The sequence below is a fragment of the Lipotes vexillifer genome, unplaced genomic scaffold, assembly GCF_000442215.2.
Source record: "Lipotes vexillifer unplaced genomic scaffold, Lipotes_vexillifer_v1.1 scaffold1187, whole genome shotgun sequence".
Taxonomy (NCBI): domain Eukaryota; kingdom Metazoa; phylum Chordata; class Mammalia; order Artiodactyla; family Lipotidae; genus Lipotes; species Lipotes vexillifer.
The window spans coordinates 169,098-192,414 of record NW_006776226.1 but is presented as its reverse complement, the minus strand read 5'-3'; the positions used below and the strand labels follow the sequence as shown (position 1 = coordinate 192,414).

Here is a 23,317-nt window from a genome sequence, read left to right as displayed (position 1 = left end):
ACGTCCGGACGTCAGCGAGTCGCCGAGCGTCTTGGGTGTCCTGACGGGGCCGCTATTTGGGCCGTGGTTCCCAGCTTGTCTTCCTCCCTGCTTCCGAAAGCGTGTTTGAATCCTGTCTGTCATTTCCTAGCGGGGGCGTCTTGGAGGAAACGGAGCCGGGGGTGATGGCGCCGTCGCGTCTCGGGACCCTCTCCTGACGATTCTCTTGCGCGGGGGGATGTGGACGCTTGCGGGTCAGGGCTGCTGGCGCAGACGCGCGCTGGCGGCTTGCGTCACGCGGGCTGCACGTCGGGGGCTTCCAGGGCCTCGCCCCGCGCCGACCCGGGGAGCTGCAGCCGAGTCCAAGGCTCCGGACAGGAGCTACAGCTCCGCGGACCGCAAGGTGACCGCCTCTGAGTTTCTTGTCAGCCAAGTTTTAAAACTTGGGAGGGGGCTCCTGGCGAATTTGGGAATGTGTCACCCTTCCTAGGACTACCTGTGAACGCAGGCTGCGCTTCTGAGAAGGGCGCAGGCTCCGCTCGGGTTTCTGACTCCATTGCTCACCAGTGTGACCTTGGGCAAGTCACGCCCTAACTTTCCTCATTGGTGATATCAGAACTGTTTTATTGTTTATGCGAGGTGCTGGTCTCAGCATGTATTTAATTTTAAAAGCCTACTGCGGAAGCTGCTCGTTCCATTTTCGTGCAACTTTTTAGCCATGGGACTTGGGCAAGTTACCTGACCTTTCTGTGACTGTTTCTTCCGTTGTTGAATGAGATGCTCATAAAGCTCCGAATGGCTGTTTGTGAGGCTTGCGCGGTGTAAGGCACAGACCTTTTACCCCAGTACCTAGACTGTAAGGAGTGCTGGGTATGCCTTAGCTTCTGTTTGTTTTATTATTTTGTTTAGCCTCAGCCGGAGCAGGCTTGTGCAGTTCTTCCTGTGGTTGGAGGAGGTGGGGCTTCATTGACTCTTAAAAACTATACTGTCTGATAACTGTGAAGAGATAACAGTTTAGGCAGTAAAGTAACTGAATGCAAGTTATGAGTAACTGTGGATAAAAAAGACTATAATTATTCGGTTTTACCCTTTTCTAAAATGCCTGTGGAATGTAAAATGGATTTATGTTGCAATTCCCAGATCTTAAAAATGGTGCAGGATTGTATATCTTTTGAATTGAGTGGTGGGGGGGAAATCCACGGGGCAAACAAATCAGGTTTAGTTTTTTTGCAGAATTCCTTTCAGGTGTAGTTGCACTCTTATTGTGCACCTTGTATTGGAGTACTTACAAAAAAAGGAAACTTAAGCTCATGAGAGTTGTGTATTTCATTGTAATCTCACTTTTTTTTTTGCTGGTTAGGAGATGAAAATTTGGAAAAATGAAATGTTTTGAGTACAAAAAACTGATATGTCAGTTTTTAGCAATGTCAGTTTTTAGCAATTTGCAGTGAGTCTCAGTAAAACAGTAAAGGTGTATGCAACTAAAAATCAGAAGTTAACTTTTCAAAATATTTTAAGAATTAAAGTGATAAATAAGAGGCTTTTTTTCCTGATGTGTTCATATTTTTTCCTTCTCTCTCTCCAAAGAAGTTGTCAAATAACAAAATCATCTAAATTAAACTTTTGAAGGCTCTACTAGGAGTACACATTTTTAAGTAGACTGTTGATTAAATATGTGATGGGGGCGAAAACTTTTCCTTTTATTCTTTCAGCTTCTCTGTAGCTTTTTTGTTTCAAGAGATTTTTTTAGACCAGGTGCTCCAAGGCAGTGGTAGCATTGGTCTGAGGCCTGTTAGGAACCGGGCGGCACAGCAGGAGGTGAGGGCCAGCAGGGGGGGAAGCTTCATCTGCCGCCCCCGCATCGCTCCCCATCACTCGCATGGCCGCCTGAACCTCCGCCTGCCCCCCATCCATGGAACAATTGTCTTCCATGAAACGTGTCCCTTGTGTGAAAAAGGTTGGAGACCGCTGCTTTAAGGCTGTAGAGGAGTTTTACGTATCTTGTGTTCTCCATTCATGAAAATACATTCAGTTCCTCGTTGGCCCTCGAGTGATGGAAAAAAGAGACTTTTATTTAGCTATCTGGTCACGTTTGACAGTGAAACCAATGTTTTTGATGGTCCTGTTGTAATCCATTGCTTGTAATACTACTTTAGCCATACGTCTCTTTACTGTCAGAGGAATAATATAAACAATATAAATGCTATAAATGAAATTGTTCTAAGAAGACTAAAAGAACATTCTTTAATTTAGTATACTTGTTTCATATCGTGCACAATTTATACTCATAAATGTAATATGTCTTTCCCCTTTCTAGGAAAAAATTGATATGTCTAGATTCCCTGTTGAAAACACTAGAAATTTCAGTATCATTGCACATGTGGATCATGGCAAAAGTACTTTAGCGGACAGGCTCCTGGAACTAACAGGTATTTTCATTTTATATTCTATACCTAATTAATGGCAATGAATAATTGATAATTACTTTTACCATGCTTTTTAAAAGTTTGGTTTTAATTGTATATGCAGTATTGTCTCTTTTTAAAAGCTCATAGAAATATCAATAAACATTTCTATTTATAGGGGCAATTGATAAAACAAAAAATAATAAACAAGTTCTTGATAAATTGCAAGTGGAACGAGAAAGAGGAATCACTGTTAAAGCACAGACAGCGTCTCTCTTCTATGATTACGAAGGAAAGCAGTACCTTTTAAATCTCATCGATACACCGGTAAATTTAATATCAATTTTTTCTCTATTGTTAAAGTCAGCCTTGTATTAATACTGCAGACAAATCCTTTTTTCAGTTTTTGAACTGAACATTAAACTTTGCTTTTTGTTTTCTCAGGGTTCTTATGTTAGTGTCAGTTGTTTCACAGGCACAGGCTAAAAAAGAAACCTATTAACTTTTTATCCAGTGGAGTCAATAGATTTACCATAGTGCCCCTCCCTAAGAAACATTTAAACTCCAACACTTAGAGGCATTAATATTTTTTGTTTCTCAGGGCCATGTTGATTTTAGTTATGAAGTATCCAGGTCACTCTCAGCTTGCCAGGGTGTTTTACTTGTGGTGGATGCAAATGAGGTAGGTACTTTAATTTTATATGACGTGATATGCTACTTGGTTGTTCCAGGGTTTTCCTTAAAATGCTTTGGGAAATAGAATTTTTGTGTTTGAAGAAAATAAGATTTATTTTATTACTTAAAGTTATGTTTTGGTCCTGTTAATTTGAAGTTTTATTACACTAAAGTTGTCTGTGAAGTTGACTAGTTCATTCTTTTAAAAATGTTAAGAGGAATTGTTCAAGAGATTTTTGAAGTATGTCATGTTATATATACATCCTACCAAAAAACCCTCAATTTTAAGCAGTTCTTAATCTGAGGTTTCAATTTTTTAGCAGAACTTGAAAATCTTTATTTTTGAGGTCATTTTGGGTGTTTTTAAGGTAATAATTTGGAAAGTGTTAGGTTTAAAGAAACATGTCAGTAACATTACCAAGTTCTCTGGTATAAATATAACCATAAAAACATTGAGATGAGAATACAAGAGCTATGATGTACTATTTAAAGTAAGCTTTTGATATATTTGTTTCTCACAGACTCTTCATTCAAAACCCAAAGATTTTGTTGTTGTTGTGTTAAATCTTCCCTGAGCCTGTCAGGGAGAGTCAGTCTCTACCTTACATACATATACTGGGGCTTTACAAAATGTGTCACAGGAGTCCTTTGGGAGGCTTAGAGGTCCTTAAGGATCTGTGTTTTACTGCTTTGTCTCCAAAGCCTAATACAGTGCCCTCTAAAAAACATTTCCTGAACTGAAAGAAATTTTCACAGGGAATGATCCAGATGCATGGAAGTATAGATACCATAGTTTGCCTTGTACCTTTGCTTTTGATGAGGATGTGTGGAATGGTCTTGAATTACAACTTTTGCCATAAATGGTGGAATGATCATCTTAGTGTCTTGTGTCTTGGTATTTCCAGGGTATTCAAGCCCAAACTGTAGCAAACTTCCTTCTTGCTTTTGAAGCACAGCTATCGGTAATTCCAGTCATAAACAAGGTAATTTGTTAGCACAACAGTGCTATCTATTATTTTATTTTGTAAACTATGTAAAGGAAAAGTCAAAAATCTGCGTGTAACTTTTGACTCCCCGCAGACTTAACTACTAATGGCCTACTGTTGACCGAAGCCTTACCAGTAGCTTAAACAGTCTCTTAATGCATACTTTGTATATTATATGTATTGTATACTATATTCTTACAATAAAGTAAGCTAGAGAAAATAAAATGCTAAGAAAATATATTTACAGTACTCTATTTATCAATATCCTAAGTTTATGTCATCTGTTTATAAGGTGAATCATCTCTCAGTACTTATATCAATATTGTCTTAGGTGATACAAAACACCGTAGATGCTATATGTATTACTGACGCCAGACTTCAAAAAATTAAAACATAATGTGAAAAAGAACTTCATATTTATTTGCAGGTATAATGATTCACGCATTGATAATGAAGCAGAAATGTGATTGCTTTATGGTATGATACTGTATGTGATTGCTTCATGGAAAACTAGCATATACACTAATGAATGAATCCTTATAAAGATTTTATGGCATACAGTATTACAGTCACATTCATAGCAGTATTGGAAGCATTGCTACATTAAAAAAAATATGCTTATATATAATTATAGGCTGATACGCAGTTTCTCCAGTTATGAGAGGCATACTGTATAGTAATGTAATTCTTTGAAAGCAAAGTTATAAAACAGTAAGAAAACCAACACATTATTAATTTTATGTTAAATATCACTCATCTTATGCCTTTGCTAGGGATAGGCTATCCACTCAATACAGGTTTTGCACATGATGTTCTACAAGTGTATTTTTACATATTTATTGAAAAAAATCTGCACACAAGTGGACCTGTGTGGTTGAAACTCTTGTTATTCAAGGGTCAGTTGTATATTGGTGGGATTTATTTCTTTGAATTGCATATGATAAAATTGCAACTCAAACTCCTATACCCTGGCATGTAGTTGAGAAGATGGTCTCCCTGACTTACATGGAGTGATGGGGGGCTGTTTCTGTAGTAAAGGTCAGGGCAGGCACAATAGTGTTGGACTAAACCATATAAAGGGAAAGAAAAGGACCTTATGAACTAGGATGAAACAGTGTAACACAGGACACTTAACAGTTAAGTGCTAAATTGAGCACTGTTGATAAAGCTTAACTTTTATATTTTAAAATTAATAAGAGTCTTAATTAAAAATCTGCATGGCATTCAGTTTTATTTTTTGATATTGAAGTTAGGTTTAAAAGAAGCAAGGTTGCTTATAGGTAACACAGTTTGTTGTTATAAGTTATATCTAACTTATAAAATTGGTTTACATGGTGTTATTCAACTCTTCTGCCTTGAATAGCTAACTGCCTCAGTTTCATGCTTGCTCTGCTGTCTGCCTATTTTCAGTGGCCATGCTTGTTAAAATTATATTGCCTTTTTCTAGATTATTCTTATTTTAATACTTTTGAAAATAAAATCATAAAGGGGTCAGTTAGTTTAAAAGCAGGTATGCTTTTATCTATCTCCAAATACCACTAATAAATAATACATTTTAATTTAATTATATTAAGACATAATGGTTTTTTTTTTAAAGATAGATCTGAAGAATGCTGATCCTGAAAGGGTTGAAAAACAAATTGAAAAGGTGTTTGATATTCCAAATGATGAATGTATTAAGGTAAAATACTCTTTTTTTTTTTTTTAGAAGACTTGGTTTTACTTTCAAAAATCTCAGGTAATTGGCCTAAGTATATTATTATCTTACAGTTCTACAAAGTTCTTTTTACTGATATTTCATTTGATCTTTGCCCAAAATCCCTATTATATGGTTAGGACAGATAGAAATTACTCTTATGATACAGTTGAAAGGACTAAGAGTCAAAGATTTTATCACTTTCTTAAGGTTATAGATCTAGTTAGCTAATGTGCCAGGACTAAAATGTAGGCCTCCTGAAACTCTTTATAGTATTATTTCTTGTATGCCATTTTGCCTCTATGGAAATATTCTCTTTGAAGAGCAGGGTCAGACTAATTTCAAGGCATATGTACATATCTTTCTTGGAAATAGATTTTATTTATATCAGTTGATACTATTTTAAATTTGAATTTTTAAATTTACCTTTTAAATGGTGCTTTGTGTGTTAAATAGCCATCCCTGAACTGTGCTGTGCTACATGCTTGTGTAGTAAGTCTGTCAGTGCAGTAATATAATGTTTAGCTTCCACTTTCAATCTTGTTTGAGTTTTGAAAAATCAAGTTTCAGCTGATGAAGTGGGTTTTTTTGGTTGGCTTTTTAAATTTTAACACATTGGATGATTATATAAACTTGGTAATAACTAGAAAAAGCAATAATTTTTTTTCTTGGATATATACATAGAATTTAATGGTTTTCATTATGAAGAGGGACCTCATTGTAAGGCAGTTCTGAAATTATGGTATCATGACTTGTATTATGTTATATTGAAGTATAATTAACTGTTCAGATTTTAATAAATCTTTACAAAATTCATTCATATACTTAATTTGGTGTGCGCCAGCTAGGGACAACAGCAGTGAACAGTACAGGCAAGACCTCTATCTCGTGTTTATATTCTGCTTGGGGAGGCACTCATTGAATAAGTAAAAAGAGAAGTAAGTATAGTAATTATTGAATGAGACATATGTTATCAAGGAAATACATTAACGGAGTGTATTGTTCCAGGTGGAATTACCATACTTAACAATGAAAAGTCTTTCTCAGAGAGGAGCTGTGATGCAGAGTAACTTAGGGAATTCTTCTCTGATGAACTGAGACCTGAAGAAATGAAGAGTTGGGAGAAATGCATTTCTGGAAGAGGAAGGAGCAGGTGTAAAGGCTTGGCATGTTTGGCAAGGTTTGGCATGTTTAAGGAACAGAAAGAAGACAAGTTAGATGAAACGGCTTTGTAGGTTAGGTGGGAATCAAGTCATTCTGGGACTCTTGCTGTGCTAAAGGGTTTTAAATTTTTAAGATAATGAAAGAATTTTAAAGCAAGAGAGGAAAATAAGCTGATCATTCAGGTTGCCTTATAGAGAATGGATTAAAAAAGGGTAAGAGGAGATATGGGGAAACCAGCTTGTAGTAGTAGCCCAGGTGCAAAATGGTGGTGGCTAAGTATGTGCTGCTGATGTTGAAGAAGTGGGCAAACTTGATGTGTATTTTGTGGATACAGTAGATTTTGCTGGTGTGTTATGTGTAAGGAAGTGAAATAAAGAATCATGGAGGGTTTGGATTTGAGCAACTGGTTGAATACTGGTATTTGTTAATATGGAGAGGACTCGGGGAGGAACAGACATAGTGGGAAAATGAAAAGCTCTGTTTTGGACATAGTGGGTTTGAAATGTCTATTAGACATCCAAGTAGAGATATTGCATAAATCTACAATTCTGTCATTTGTGGAGAGGGCTGAGTCAAAGATATTTAAGAGTCTCTAGCATGTATGTAGTATTGAGGCCACAGAAATGGATGCCATTTCCTAGGGAGGAAGTGTAGGTAGAAAAAAGGTCCTAGAAGCCAGACTACACTACATTATTATCAATTTGTAGGGGGTTTTGAGTAAGAATTTGAGAAGGATTAGAGAGTAGGATTCAGAAGAGGAGGATGCAAGGATTGAGTTTTCAGAGAGGTGAGAATATAGATTGTAACAAGAGAGAAGGCAAAGAGGTTGTGTATACAGGTGCAGATGGATTTGTATGTTTGGGTAAAGGAGTTTTTGATGTTTTCTGTTTCCTTAAATGAAGTAAGAGGCAAACGTATCTGAGAGTGAATTAGCCATAGGGAAAATGTGTAGATTGAAAAGGAAGGTGGTGTGAATTATCTTAATGAGCGACGATGTGAATTTAGTATGGGATGTGTCCTGGGACTACCAGGAAATGTTAACTGCACGTTGAGATCTGTGGTCATGAACTTACAGAAACCAACCAGACCAGTTACTTGACTTTTCTCCAGCAATGTTAAGCTGCTCTGATTATAGGCATAGAAAAGGCACATAGTTGAATGCAGTCACAGTTGAGGTTTTACCAACTGCTTAGGATAGAGAATAAAAAGTAGTTAAACAGAGTGATTACAAACAGTGGACCCTTGGAGTCTCAGCTGGGAAAAGAGGCAGGGGGTGAATGGATAATGAAAAAAAAATGTAGCCTATTCAGTGGATTAGAGGTTGTGATCTTAAAGGATTGTTGCAAAGAATGTACTAGAGTCTAAAGCAGTGGTTCTCATTAGGGGGTAGTTTTGCCCCTAGGAAACATTTGGCAATGTCTGAAGTCCTTTATTGTCACACTGGGGGATGGATGCTACTGGCATCTTGTGGGTAGATGAGAATCCATGGATACTGTTAAGCATCTTACAGTTCATAGAACAGCCCCCCAAACAAAGAATTATCCAGCCCAAAATGTCCTTAGTGTCGAGTTGAGAAACTCTGATCTAGAGGGACTTTAAAGGGTAAGAGGAAGTATTCATGGAATTGGGTTTGAAATAAAGATTTCAGAGATAAGTTCAATTACTGGTCATGACAAAGGTGAGTCAAATGCGTATGTGTTTTGAGTCTTTTGACCTGTATTTTCAGTGTGAGAACAATAGTAATAATATGCCCTACAGTTACCTGTATGATATCCACAAATATTGTTTATTCACACAGCAACCTTGAGGTTTATGTAAAATATGAAAAATCAGTTCATTTATCAGCTGAAGAATTTGAAGCTTAAAGAAATGTGTATTGTTTGAAGTCATTTATTACATGTGGAGTGATGATTATAACCCAGATTTTTTTGAACTCTTAGTCCACTGTTCTTTCAATACCATAATCAGAATGCTTTTTTAATTTAATACCAGAGAATCACCTAACTGTAATGGAAGGGCAGTTGTTGATATGCTATATGCTTTGTGCTTCCTTTTACCAAGTTCTTCAAGCAAATTGACAACTTTTAGAGTTCTTTTTCCCTTCTAATTATAAAGCTCAGTCACAAGGATAGAAAAGTGACGTCTTAACTTTTTCAGTGTTTGTTTCACATACATATTTTTAGATTTCTGCTAAACTTGGAACGAATGTTGAAAGTGTTCTTCAGGCAGTCATCAAAAGAATACCCCCGTATGTATTTTGCTCTTTTATACTATTTGTTTATTTTATACTATTTATACTATTTGTTTATACTATTTATACTATTTGTTTATTTTATACTATTTATACTATTTTTATACTATTTGTTTAACAATACAAGGTCCATCAATTTGATCTGCTATTTTAGCTTAGTAGCTATGGCAAATGTACTCTTCACAGTCAGTGAGAATAAATTTTTAATTTATTTTTAGTAACATATAGAAGGCAAATACAGTATAGAAAAATAAAAGAAAAAAGGATGATAGGGAGCTCTTAACAATTATTGCAATAGACTTGAATACATTGGTAATTATTGTTTTTTTCTTAATCCTGAACAAATATATTTAATCAGTTTCATAAGTTATTTAAAAACAGTCATTTAAAATGTATTTAAAACTTGAGGTCAAATTAAAACTAATATAGGCATTATACCTTATAGAAAGGTCCTTTTATTTTAGCTGTCAGTTAATCAACTGTACTAGAATAAATTAAGCATGATATTTGAGTTAAAAGGCATTATATTAAGATTTTAATTTATTTATTATTTAAATTTAATTTATTAGTGCTTGTTCTTTACTTATTTTTAATAGTCCTAAAGTGCATCGCAAAAATCCCTTGAGAGCTTTGGTATTTGACTCCACCTTTGACCAGTATAGGGGTGTGATTGCCAATGTAGCATTATTTGATGGCATGGTTTCCAAAGGAGATAAAATTGTATCTGCGCATACTCAAAAGACATATGAAGTTAACGAAGTAGGAGTTCTGAATCCCAATGAGCAGCCAACTCACAAATTGTAAGTAATCTGCATTAGTAATTAAAAGACACTTGTATGTGTTTCTGTCACAGCCTTTCTTAACTTGGTGTGCTTAGAATGATCCCAATTTGGTAACTTAGAAAAAAAACAAAACCTGATTATTGAATGCAACTACATAGTGAATCCTCTTTGAAAAAGAATCTCATGTGTGAGGGACAGTAGGGATGTGATGTATTTTTTTATTCCTTTTGACTAGCCACAACTAATTTTACATTCTGGTTGCAGACCGGGTCCAACATTGATGTACTTGATGAGACAGTGAAAGAGATAGTTCTCTCATCCATATCCATATCCATACTGGGTATCAATTTTTGACATTTAATTTTTTTGTAATTAGATTTTCAACATAAAATAGTGAAGAAAATTCGATAATTGTTTTCTTTAGTGTGGAATTCATGGTAAAACTTTGATTAACAAGAATTTATGGCGTGTGAGGTTAGCAAGGTAGTGTACATTGTAAAACTGAGTTCTGAGTTCACTTATAAAACAAATATTTATTGAGTGCCTATTCCATCAGTACCCCAGATACTAAGATAGATTACCTTGGGCACATAGTTTTCTAAGGTGTTTGTTTCATCATTTGTCAAATTCAAGATATGAACCAGGTGACTGTATCAGTCACAATTGATAGTTTAACGTTGTATGTCTAAAACTGCACTATTTTGTCATTTTTTAGGTAATTGAAAGTCATAAAGTCTGTTGTAATTTTCTCAAATATTTCTAAAATCTGTCTATATTCTTAAGTATAGTTGATTTACAGTATTATATTAGTTTCAGGCGTACAGCATTGTGGTTCAGTATTTTTATAGATTATACATTAAGAGTTATTGCAAGATAATGGCTGTAATTCCCTGTGCTATGCAAAGTCTGTCTATATTGTGTTGCATGTATATTGACAATTACTGCATCTTTAGTAAAGATTTTTGTATCTCATCCTAAATGGAAATTATCATTTAGGAAGTTTGCTTTAAAAAAAAAAAAAAAGCTACAACTCTGAAATCTTGGATTTGCTCTTTTCCTGCAAGAGGCACATCAAACAGATAATCAGATTTGTTGAGAATTCACATTTTTTTGCTTGGTTAAAATTGTTCTTTTCTTTTTTAAAGGACATTTGTAATATAATTCACTAATAAAACAAATATTACAAGGAGCGTTTTATGTTTCTGCATTTATCAGTTTCACTGTTGTTTAATATGCAGAGGTGGGCAGAGTCATTAAGAAGGTCCCTAGGCTTATTGTATTGCAGAGGTCCTTGGTAATGGATTGTAAGTCATGGGATGTTCTTTTGCTGACGATTCTTAGAGTTGAGAACTGATATGTAGCACTTAGTTTCAGTTTGATGAGGTTTTGTTTGGAAAGTGTGATCATTTCCTAGAAGAGTAGAGCTGATTGTGAGTGTGCACATGAAACATGAAAACAGTAAATATTTCCATATAATAATTTTATTTAGATATGCAGGACAGGTGGGCTATCTGATTGCTGGGATGAAAGATGTCACTGAAGCACAAATAGGAGATACATTATATTTACATAAACAACCAGTGGAACCCTTGCCTGGGTTTAAATCAGCGAAGCCAATGGTATTTGCAGGTGAGGAGCGCACATATTCAAAGGATAAGGGCCAGTTTACTCTAAATTGAAATAAAAATTATTAGAAATACTCATTTTAAAGAGCAGCTAATTCCTGTTAAAATAACAGTTACTCTGTTTTTCTTAATTTTTTTTTTTTGTGGGTGTGCTATTTACATAGCAGTTAATTGCATATGTATGGTGAAACTTTATGTGGGAGATAATTTCCTAAATTTCTTTTAGGACTTCTTAAAACTTAACCTTTTAAACAAGCCCTCTGATATATTGGAAGAGCACAGTAATATGAACTTCCTTCTTGTTTCACTAGAGAGTAGGTCATTGTGTTTGAAATACTTTCCTAATTAGGATGCTTTTATTACTAATTATCAGTGGACATTTATTGAGTGCCTTCCCCTTAGCTGGCGTTTCTTTAATACTGTATTATACTAGTGTAGACATGGCAGAGAAGAGTGTCACCTCATGTATGCATAACTTCAGAACCTCTTATTTCTGCATTATATTACATACATTTGAAAAAGGAAGACCTGATTGAAGGTCATCTGGTTACTCTGTACTGGGTATCCAGTCCTTGTTTTCTCCCTTTTGTATTTCTCATTGGGAATTATAAATGTTGTTTAACTCTCCCTGCCCCTGTTAAGACAAAGTCAGTCATCTGGATTTTGAAGAACTTAAGAGGTGAGGACTTGGGTTTGAGGTGAAAGAGAATCTGATGAATCAGTAGTTCTTGTTTTCATTTCTACCTCTGCTTTTTATCTGCTAATGGAATTTCATTTGTGGTTGTGGATGTCTTGCACTTTTGTTTCTTAAAATAAACACAATGTATTTTCCTGATAGGCTTAATTCCCATGGTTATTTTTTGTTTTCTCTGTATTTTTTGCAAAAGCAAAAACATCACTTTGAGTGTGAATCTAGTGGTAAATTCAAAGTTTATGAAACTCGCAAAATACTTTGAAGCCGATTTAACTTAATATTTATAGTTTTCTTAGCAAACCAGTATTTTGGTCAGTGAAATACAGAAAGTAATTTAAAAGCTAAGTGATTAATTTTGAACTTGGCAGCTGTGCATATTAGCTTTTCTAGGCAGCATTTCACATGTGATAATTAGAAATCATTGTGTCCCCAGGAATGTACCCTATAGACCAATCTGAATATAATAACCTGAAGAGTGCTATAGAAAAACTGACTCTAAATGATTCCAGTGTGACAGTTCATCGGGATAGTAGCCTTGCCCTAGGTGCTGGCTGGAGGTAAGATTCAGTTATGTTGTAGTGTTCCATTTTTATTGAAGAGTAAAGTTTAAATGGTTTATTGCTCTTTAACATTTCTGAAGATAAGTTCTTATTAGTGTAAAATGAACTAAACAATGTCTGCCTATTTCTCACTGTGGATTCATATTCTGTGGGTAAGTTTTAAAGCTATTTTACCAATAGAAGATTTTATCTTATTTAATGAATTTATGTTAGCATTTAATTATGATGTGATAGATTGAATGACTCTTTTGATTCCACTCCTCCCCCACAAAGTAGCAGTATGTTCATCAAAGAAAATACAGCCCGTGGGACATAAACATTTTGGAGTTTGGCTTTTTCTCCCCCAGGTTAGGATTTCTTGGACTTTTGCATATGGAAGTTTTCAACCAGCGACTTGAGCAAGAATATAATGCTTCTGTTATTTTGACAACACCTACTGTTCCATATAAAGCTGTTCTATCATCAGCAAAATTGATAAAGGTACTGTTGTGAGTCAGCATACAAAGGAAAACTCAATAAATGTATGTGTGTGTGTATGTGTGTGCAGAATACAAGAGAAATATTTTAGTACACCAGTAGCTGAATAGCTATTAAAACTAAATATTTCTTGATTAGTAGTAATAAAAGTTGAATTACCTTATGATGGAGAAGTTACTTGAGAGCTAATTTATGCAGTAGTTTTCTTAACCTGATAAAACCTCCACATTATCAATACTAGTCTGTTACTAAGGGTAAAAAGTAGAGTTAGTTCTGAAAATACTGTTCTAAATTCAGCACAAAGATGAAGAGTATAATTTCGGTCATAAGTAATTCATCTTATGAAAAGTAAAGCATTCTGTCCTACGTGGTTGTAGGAAATTTTAGATTTCAAGTTAACAGTAGAGACAATATTGTATTCAGTCTAAGTGGCAATCTGTTCATTTTAAACAGATGTTAACTTTGGCATCTGTAAATATTTTCCAACAAAATTAACTTGGGAAACTACTTACAGTGCCTTATAAGGGGCAGATTAAAATGTATTCTTCCATCATATTTTTCTAAGTGGTGTACACAATGTGTTTTAGTAAATGTCAATAACAAGAATGTATTAATGATGGTTATTAATGTTAAAGATTACAGTTGGAGAGTTTTTAATCTAAAGTGTGTTAAGATAATATTCTAACCTTTAGGAATTCTTTTGTGTTTATTCCAACACATTCAGTAACAGTAAATTCTAATATATATTATAAATAACAAATTTTAAAACATTGTAATTATTAAGATTTCTTTTTAACTATTGGTGATTTTTCTTAGGAATACAGAGAAAAGGAAATTACAATCATCAATCCTGCACAATTCCCTGATGAGTCAAAAGTAACAGAATATTTGGAGCCGATTGTTTTGGGCACCATTATCACACCAGATGAATATACTGGAAAAATAATGATGCTTTGCCAGGTATAAATGTAATACTGTTTGATACAAAAGTAAACTTTAGTCTTCTCAAACAGTGGTACCCAGCTTAGGTTTTGAACTGTTTCTCTCCGCAGTGCACATTGAATTTAACAAAAGAAATTTTCATAAAGATCTATATCTTTATATATTTTACCTATTTATACATGTAGATATACATATATATAATTACAGTATTTTGATTTTTAAATAAGAAAATAGAGCCAGAATTTTTGATCATCTATGTTAGTTTATTGAATTGATATTTTAGCCTAAAGGAAAGGAATTTGATGCCCTTTTAACTTGAGTAGATAAAAGTATAATTTCCTTTCGCCTTTTTGAGTATTTGAAATTGAGTATCATTTGAAAGATAATTATAATACTTTAGAGACCTTTGTTTGAAAGGTATTCCTCAGTTTGCTTTAGTTCTTGCCACATTGTAATAAATGATTTAATCCACAAGTTTGATATAATCATAGTCCTTAAAAAGTACGTATTTGAAATATTCTGACATATATTGAAAAGGACTCTCAAATGACTAGTGGACTTGAATTTTAATTGTCTTGTCACAAAAAAATTTAACTTTAGTCGCTTAATTTCTCTGGGCCTAAATTTCTTTTATTTGTAAAATAAGAAATTAGAACTTTGACTTTATCTGTAGCTAATTTCATTTATTGTTAAATGAAATACTGTATAATTAAAAAAGACAAAGTAGTTTGATAAAGACAAAGGATTAAAAGCTTTGGTAGCAAATATATTGTAATTGAGATACAAAATGGTTCTTCCTGTATTATAAATATTGGTCAGATGTTTTTACTAGATCATTAAAAAAATATTCCTTCATTTTGCCCATTCTTTAAAGTTGATAATTGACATCTTTCTATATTCATTAAATAAACCATTATTTGAAAAGGTTATCATTCAATACATTTTTTATTCCCTTTTCAGGCTCGAAGAGCAGTTCAGAAGAATATGATGTATATTGATCAAAATAGAATAATGCTTAAATATCTCTTCCCTTTGAATGAAATTGTGGTGGATTTTTATGATTCTTTGAAATCTCTGTCTTCTGGATATGCTAGGTAAAAATTTAATGGGAAACTGATACTTAGACAATTTTTTATGAAATATTGACCAGCAAGTGTTTACTAATACTCTACTTAATTAATCTCAGTGATCTTGAAGATGGTTGAGCATCACACTGTAAGGTTAGAAAAGCTTGGAGCAACCTTATAGGTGTTACAGAGTACTTGTAATTTGCTTAATGGAAGAATGAATTTCTTTGATTCATCAAACTATTACTCCTCTCTTTTTTTTTTGCGGTACGCGGGCCTCTCCCGTTGCAGAGCACAGGCTCTGGACGCGCAGGCCCAGCGGCCATGGCTCACGGGCCCAGCCGCTCCGCGGCATGTGGGATCCTCCCGGACCGGGGCACGAACCCGTGTCCCCTGCATCAGCAGGCGGACTCTCAACCACTGCGCCACCAGGGAAGCCCCTATTACTCCTCTGTTAATGGCAAAAATTTTAGTGCCCTCTTCATGGGAGAAGTTGTACTCCTGTATTTCGATTAAAAATTATAATAATTTGAAAAAGCTACTATGACCTCAGTGACACTTTTAAAATGTATTTGTATGTTATGTAATCCTAGGAGCATCTGTGTACATTTGGAAAATAGAAGTACGTATTTAGTCTGTAAAAAATGCTAGGTGTGCCCCTGTATTTGTGAACACTTCAGTAACTTGGTCTTCTCAGGAATAAGTGGTCTTGCATCATGAAAACCATTATCTTATCCCATAAAAGTACATGGAGGAACAGCCTGGTAAAACTGAAGAAAGAATATAATATAGCATTGTGGGAGTATTTTTTGTTAAGGCAAATAACTCTAGGTGCCCTTAGTGTCCTAAAATCCTACATTACTGGATAGCATATACTGGGATATAAAGGAAATGTAAAATATAATGGGGAAGTTGATGGAAAAGTGAATGTTCATATCTGTAAAACATGTATGAATGTGCATTCGTACTTAAAATTAACATTCAAAGAAAGATCCCAGCGTTTTGAAGAACATGCTACAGTGACCTGGAAGTTTACTTTGTGAAATGAGCTTTTCAGTGAAGAGTCAGCATAACTCTTCAAAGGAGATTCTCAAAGGAATCTTCTTTGTTTATTTGTATTGAGAATTTATTTTTTCTAATACGTAACCGAATTTTTTTTCCTATGTCTTCTTTCAGACAAGAGCTTGAGCAAATAAGTAGCAATGTAATTTAAAATAAACTGAATTGAGACAGCAAGTTGTTAAACAATTACTATAATTAAAAGAATGATTACTAGGTGTTTATAACACTTTTAACAAAAGTCTGTGAATTCTAGTTTGCATTTGGGTACCACTTTCTGAGTTAAGTGGTCTTAAAAATCTTTTAGCTTGGAAAATTAAATATATTTCACATTAAGAGAGAGAACATGGTTTATTTTGAACTATGCAAAAATAATTCCAGCTTCCAAAATTAAGGTAATTCTTATGTTCAAAAATGCATGTGGATAATTTTTCACAGTCTAAAAAATTGAAATTCTAAGATTTTGGAGCATAGAAAATTATAAAGCTGTAAACAAGGTGGAAAGTGTAGGGACTAAGTCTATGTCTTATCTCTTATTCTGCATAGTACTTAACATGGTACCTTTATATAGTATATGATTAATGATGTTTGTTGAAAAAAGAAAGGATTTTGGCAACACTTTATACAGTAATCAGGTTTTAGAGAGTATTAGTGTCACTTAGTGACCTTCCTACTGAAAACCTTTTGAAGCCAAACTTTTGCAACTCTAGGCACCGGTTTGTTTTAAAATTAAGGCAGGGACTTCCCTGGTGGCGCAGTGGTTGAGAGTCCGCCTGCCGATGCAGGGGACACGGGTTCGTAACCCGGTCGGGGAAGATCCCACATGCCGCAGAGAAGCTAGGCCCGTGAGCCATGGCCACTGAGCCCGCGCGTCCGGAACCTGTGCTCCGCACCGGGAGAGGCCACAACAGTGAGAGGCCTGCGTACCGCAAAAAAAATAAAATAAATAAAATAAAGGCAGGAGGAATACACATGTTCTCGTCCATAATTGCAAAGACATGAAAGCATAATTGAAATTTTCTGTCATAAGACATCAGTTTTTTAAGTTAAACCTGTTTTGATTAGCACTTTAAGCTTTGACCATATCGTTAATAGAAATAGTTGACACTTACTAAATGCATATTGTGCTCAGCTAGGCTCTGTTCTTAACACTTTTTATGTACTAGGCTGTTCAAGTGCTTTACATGTATTAACTCATTTCATTCTCAAAAAAGCCCTGTGAAGTTTCACACTGAAGAGCCATATATGAAGTCCAGAAGTCTCATTTATTAATGGCTGCTTAGCACTGTCGTAGCATTTATTTAACTGGTAATAGAAAACTAAAAAGAAACCCAACTCATGAGTCTGAGAATGACTCACTAGAATATACTGTTGTCTACAGCCAGCCAGCTGCTAGGAGGGAACATTGGGTAGGTGACATTTTCTTTCAGTGATCCATTTTCCTAGCCTGGCTTCACAGTTTTTTCCCCTTCCTTTAGTAGAGCATGTTCCCCTTGATTTTTGTACCTAATTTCATAAATGTAAAAAGATTAGGACGTTTGTTCCTTACCGTGGTCATGTAGATCCATTCATCTGAAATTTATATGTAACATTTTGTTTGAAAGTTATATCTTTTGGGAAGGATATGGCAGGAGGGAGAAAAAAGATATTTTGAAAAGAAAAAAAATGTAATCTCTTGGGAAATAATAATGTTTATCTATCACTTGGACATTTTTCCTTGTTAGTTTTGACTACGAAGATGCAGGCTACCAGACTGCAGAACTTGTAAAAATGGATATTCTACTGAATGGAAATATTGTAGAAGAGCTAGTAACTGTTGTACACAAGTAAGTTGAATAGAAACTAATCACAGAATGTGAAAGTACCCACTTTTTGACATGTTTTCATTTAAGTATTGGTTGCTCATTTTTATTTGACAGCTACATTTTGAAAACTTAATTAAAGGTAATTATATTTCCATGTACTAGTTTTTCCTTCCATTCTTTTTCCATGCTTCTCTTTCCAAACTGTTAAAAGGAGAACAGAATTACAATAGCCAAAAATAGTAGTGTCATGGAAAGAAATGTTTCCCTTACCACATGAGACAAAATAAATGTTTTTTAAACTATGATAAATTTAGAATTGAGAACAAAAAGTTTTTTATTTTCATTAAAACTTTTATAATAATGAAAAATGAAATCCCCTGTATGTTCAAGAAATAGTTGATTGGTTAAAATAAATTATGGGGCACCCATATAATAAATCTATTAAGCCATTAAAATTATACTGTAGAGTAATACTTGGTGATGTAAAAAATGTCTATTAAGTAAAAAAGGGTAGAATATATCATAAACACTATGATCCAAACTGTAAAAAAACAATTAAATATAAATATGCAGAAAAATAACTACAAGGATGGATATATGTTTAACAAACATTCTAGAATGTTTTACAGTGGTATTCTATGGGTGAGGGAAGCCCATCAAAGATGGTTTTTATTCTCTAATGTGTGTTTTGCTAGATTTTCTGTAATAGATTGTTAGTTTTGCAATCAGAAAGGTCATATATGATTCAGAGATTAAGTGGTGCTTATGTTAAACAAGTTCTATTTGTATCTCCTTAATAGCCTTTACATTGCCTATGCATATTAACTAGAAAGCTACTTTAAATATTCTTATTTAGGATATGTGAATAACTGCATTTTTTCTATCTCAGAGACAAAGCATACTCTGCTGGCAAAGCCATATGTGAACGTCTGAAGGATTCTCTTCCTAGGCAGCTGTTTGAGATAGCAATTCAAGCTGCTCTTGGAAGCAAAATCATTGCAAGAGAAACGTGAGTTGAAATTCATTTTTCAACCAACACTGGTTGGTTTTAGCAGTGATATACATAGAAAATGAAAGAATATTAAAAAATTTAACATTGTCCTAAACTTTATTCCTACTTATAGATACATTAATCTCTTAATTCTACTAAAGTGATGACTGTTACTTTGAATAACTTATACGACACTTTTGGGTGATAATTATTTAGTTATTAATATATATGCTGTGAGGAGTTTTATTTCCATTTATTTTATTCAGTGACCCCTCTGAATTTCATGGTTAGTGAATTTCTATAAAGTTTTTATGGTTTTATCCCTTTAAGTAGATTATAAACTAATAGGAACTGGAATTAAAAAGGTGTGGGAGGTAATTCTTGCAAGAGACAAAACTAAATTATGATTTTTACTTGAAGCATTTAATATCACTTCCTCAGAGCTAGTCAGGTTGTAAATTGTAAAGGTGAGAGAGGAATGCTGGTATCATGTTAGGCTTCAGGGGTTTGCAGTAGTCTTGGGATAAATTGTAAGCCTGTATTTGCAGTGAATTTCATTTCCTAACACCATTTTGCTTTAGTTATTTTGTGTTTCATAAATGCCCAGAGATTAGGCAGAGTGAAATTTATTTATAATAAGGGGACATCCAGGAAAATGCAATTTAAAACAGCAAATAATCATTCAAACATAAATGTGCTGAGGTAGAGAATACCTTAAAGAAGACTTTTATATCTTCTTATGAAATACAAAAAAGTGGAGCTATTTTCAAATTTTGATCCTCCAAATTTCTCAGATACATTATAGAAATAGATTAGTTTATTGCTGCTTAAATGACTATATTAAAATTATTTTGTTTTCCCTGAAATGGGTTTTGTAAAATATATCGTTCTTTATATTCCTAGTCACTCTTGACCCACATTCGGTAGAGTTAGTAATGAGATAATAACCATTTTAGTTTTTTTGGTAGTGGTAGTAGTAGTAGTATTTTTAGGTTGAGCTGGAAATGACCTTTTATAATTGTTGTAATCAAGCTCACACCATGCGTAAATTTGACCTCTTTAAGACTGCCCACAAGCCTTGACCTTTTTTTATTCTTAACAAAGTTTGTGTTGATATTCATGTTGAATTAATTTTCTATTTTATTCCAAATACATGAAAATAAATACAAGAGCATTTAAACTATCTAATTATTTGCTTACGGCAATTTTATATAGGCGTGACCTGATCTTAATATGTTTACTAAAGGGGAGATTGATTTTGAAAATAAGTACTTTTAAATAGTATAAGTTATGTACTTATACAAAACTTTCTCGTTTACAGTGTGAAAGCCTATAGGAAAAATGTTTTGGCAAAATGCGTACGTATCTACATGTGTTCTATTTTGTAATATATTTTATAAGTTTAGAATCAGAGGGGGTATAAATACATTGGTTTCCATTGTTGGTTTTTATAATACCCTTTATCTCATCTCCATGTTTTCTTTTTAAATAGGTAAATTTCAGCTTGACTTTAATAATAGCATACTCATTTTGATCACATTTTCCCATTTTACTTTAAAATTTTTCCTTATGTGCAACTATCTAAGAACATTTTTATAATAGTTATGATCAGGATAATGTTTTAATTTATAAGGACAGATTTTGAAGACAATAACTATGTCTTACTATGGGAGTTGAAACTGAAATTGAAATCCATCTCTCCTGCATTACTTTGCCAAGTTTGCTGTTTCGTCTATTAAAAAAAATATTGTTATTATGAGAATTAAATGATAAATGCTTTTTCTAAATCCTTAGCATAGGGACACATTTAAGCCTATGTGAGTCTCTGTATTAGACTACAGCTAAATCTAAAATTTCAAGCCCTTGAATCAGTAAGGAGATGGATAACTTTTCCTTGACATGCATAATGTTGTACTGGGTTTCCTTGAGGATCTTCATCTTCTTCCAAAAACAAATAAATAAATAAAGCCTTTATTCTTTTGAGAAGACAGTAAAATTAGGATCTGCTTGGGGGTAACTTTGGAAGTTACCCTTAGGAAGACACTTTGCAGGTGTCTACTTCATGGATAATAATTGTAAAGTTTTTGTAATTGTATTGATGTCTCTAGGTAATTGTAGGATTATTTTTCTGTGGAGTGATTTGGACTTGTAGTTTTTAAAAATGTTTTTCAGTATGGTGGTGATATTACCCGAAAAATGAAACTTTTGAAGAGACAAGCAGAAGGAAAGAAAAAACTAAGGAAAGTTGGCAATGTTGAAGTTCCAAAAGATGCTTTTATAAAAGTTCTGAAAACACAATCTGATAAATAATTGATGGGAAAATATAAGGAATTTTCATAAATTAAAAATTGTGTATCTTTTATTTTTTCTTTGTAATTTATAGTATGTTGAACACAACAGAATGAAAATTATAAAATTTGCTTGTTACTTTCCAGGTTTTCAGTTTTAAATAACCTCTTGGCTTTTCTTTGAAAGAGAGTCATGGGTGGATAAGAGCATAGATTCTGAAGCCATATTTCCCGGTTTCAAATTTCTGTTCCACCACTCACTAGGCAAAGTGACGTTGGCCAAATTACCCTCTCTTTGTCTGTTTACTCTTTAGTAAAATCAGGATTATACTATTACTTACCTCCACAGGCTGTGAAGATTAAATATGTTTAAAATATTCAGAAGACTGCATGACACCTAGTCAGTGCTCAGTGAATCTTAATTTTTCAAGCATATTCCTTACTCACACTAAAAGGCCCCGTACTTAAGATTCTATCTAGTTTCAAGCCCAAGATACAATATTTTCATAATCACCTTAAGTATCAACTTGTTAGGTGGATATATTTAGATATATATGAATCTGTTATTAAATATTCAAATAACAGCATCTAGACATGTGCTGTAGTTTTTCATAAAATTTTTACAAATGTTTCTTTGAAACTAGACAGTTTACATATGCATATAAATTAAAATGATAGGGGCTGTCTTATTCTGAGAATTAAAATGCATTTGTGCAAAGTGATAGATGTTTGATATTAGCAGTAGCTGTTATTAATGACAGTTTAATAATGATTGCCTAGATTTCATAATTGAGGAGACTGAGTAAATAACTTAATTAAGGTCACATAGCCAGTAAACGGTTATCTTACTTTCAAAGCATGTCTACTCAAGTCAATAAACAAACCAGAGGGCAGACTGTATTACAGTAAGATAAAATAATTTAGCCATTGATTTTTGTTCTTTACTTTGAATGAACTGAATGAAGTTAATGTCTTCTAGGGATAAGACTATCAGTGATAAATTTTATACAAGGTTGTTATGAGATAATTATAAATTCAGATAGTGGGGATTTACCTAAAATTGTGTATGGAGGTTAAATAACCCGTGGCTTAGTCCTAGTTACATAAATTAATCAACTGTCTTCCCTGTTTCTTCTAGCTCTGGTAGAACAGATGAATTATGAGATCTCATGACCAAAGTATCAAAATTTTAGAAAATGGCAGTATTTTTGAAACTAGAAAAGCATTTTAATGTAATTTCTAAGACAAGACGTTCTACCATTATTGCCAGGGGAAAGTTACAAGTTGGTACCTGGCACATAGTATGTACGGTGTGTCTACTATTTAGTATTTGTGTCTTATTAGTATGCTTACAGTTTGGATACATTTTTTTCCCCTTTAATCTCTGACGTTTTTGGGAAAGTTTACTTGTAATAGTAGTACAAAAAGTATTTTCCAGATTTTTTAGCATACTCTTAAGTTCTCTCTCCTGGCCACTCTCCTAAACATGATTGAGAGTTGTGTATCCCCCAGAGGGCCTTACTAAGATTTTTGTGTACGTTAAAATAACATAAACTATTAGTATTAGAATAGCCACCATTTATTGAGTTCAATATGTGACAGCCACTGTGCTGAGCTCTACAGACAATTCCCTCATTCAAACTACATGGCAGTGGAGGTACAGGCACCATTACCATCCCATTTCACAGGGGAAGAAGCTCACACTTATGTACCAGTATTGTCCAACATCACGGCTCTTGACAGCTGGGATTCAAACAGTGGTTTCTTTCTCCAAACCCCAATTCTTAGCTACCATGCTTTATTGCCTCTTGTGGAAATACCTTCAATAGACTTAGTTTTTTGCTTAACTGCAGCTTAGCTCCTGAGTTAGG

At 34.0% G+C, this 23,317-nt stretch overlaps 1 protein-coding gene across 1 annotated transcript; it reads left to right on the top strand.

Annotated features, from left to right (window-relative positions):
- The first annotated feature begins 97 nt into the window (after window positions 1–97).
- Window positions 98–21,506, top strand: GUF1 (GTP binding elongation factor GUF1). Its single transcript, XM_007450296.1, has 17 exons — window positions 98–382; window positions 2,297–2,408; window positions 2,563–2,711; window positions 2,986–3,066; window positions 3,965–4,042; window positions 5,643–5,726; window positions 9,089–9,153; window positions 9,753–9,956; window positions 11,428–11,567; window positions 12,691–12,814; window positions 13,165–13,297; window positions 14,111–14,254; window positions 15,197–15,330; window positions 18,087–18,188; window positions 19,057–19,176; window positions 20,480–20,516; window positions 21,331–21,506. The coding sequence occupies exons 1-17, from the start codon at window positions 218–220 to the stop codon at window positions 21,466–21,468; spliced, it is 2,010 nt and encodes a 669-aa protein (XP_007450358.1). The 5' UTR covers window positions 98–217; the 3' UTR covers window positions 21,469–21,506.
- Window positions 21,507–23,317: the final 1,811 nt, after the last annotated feature.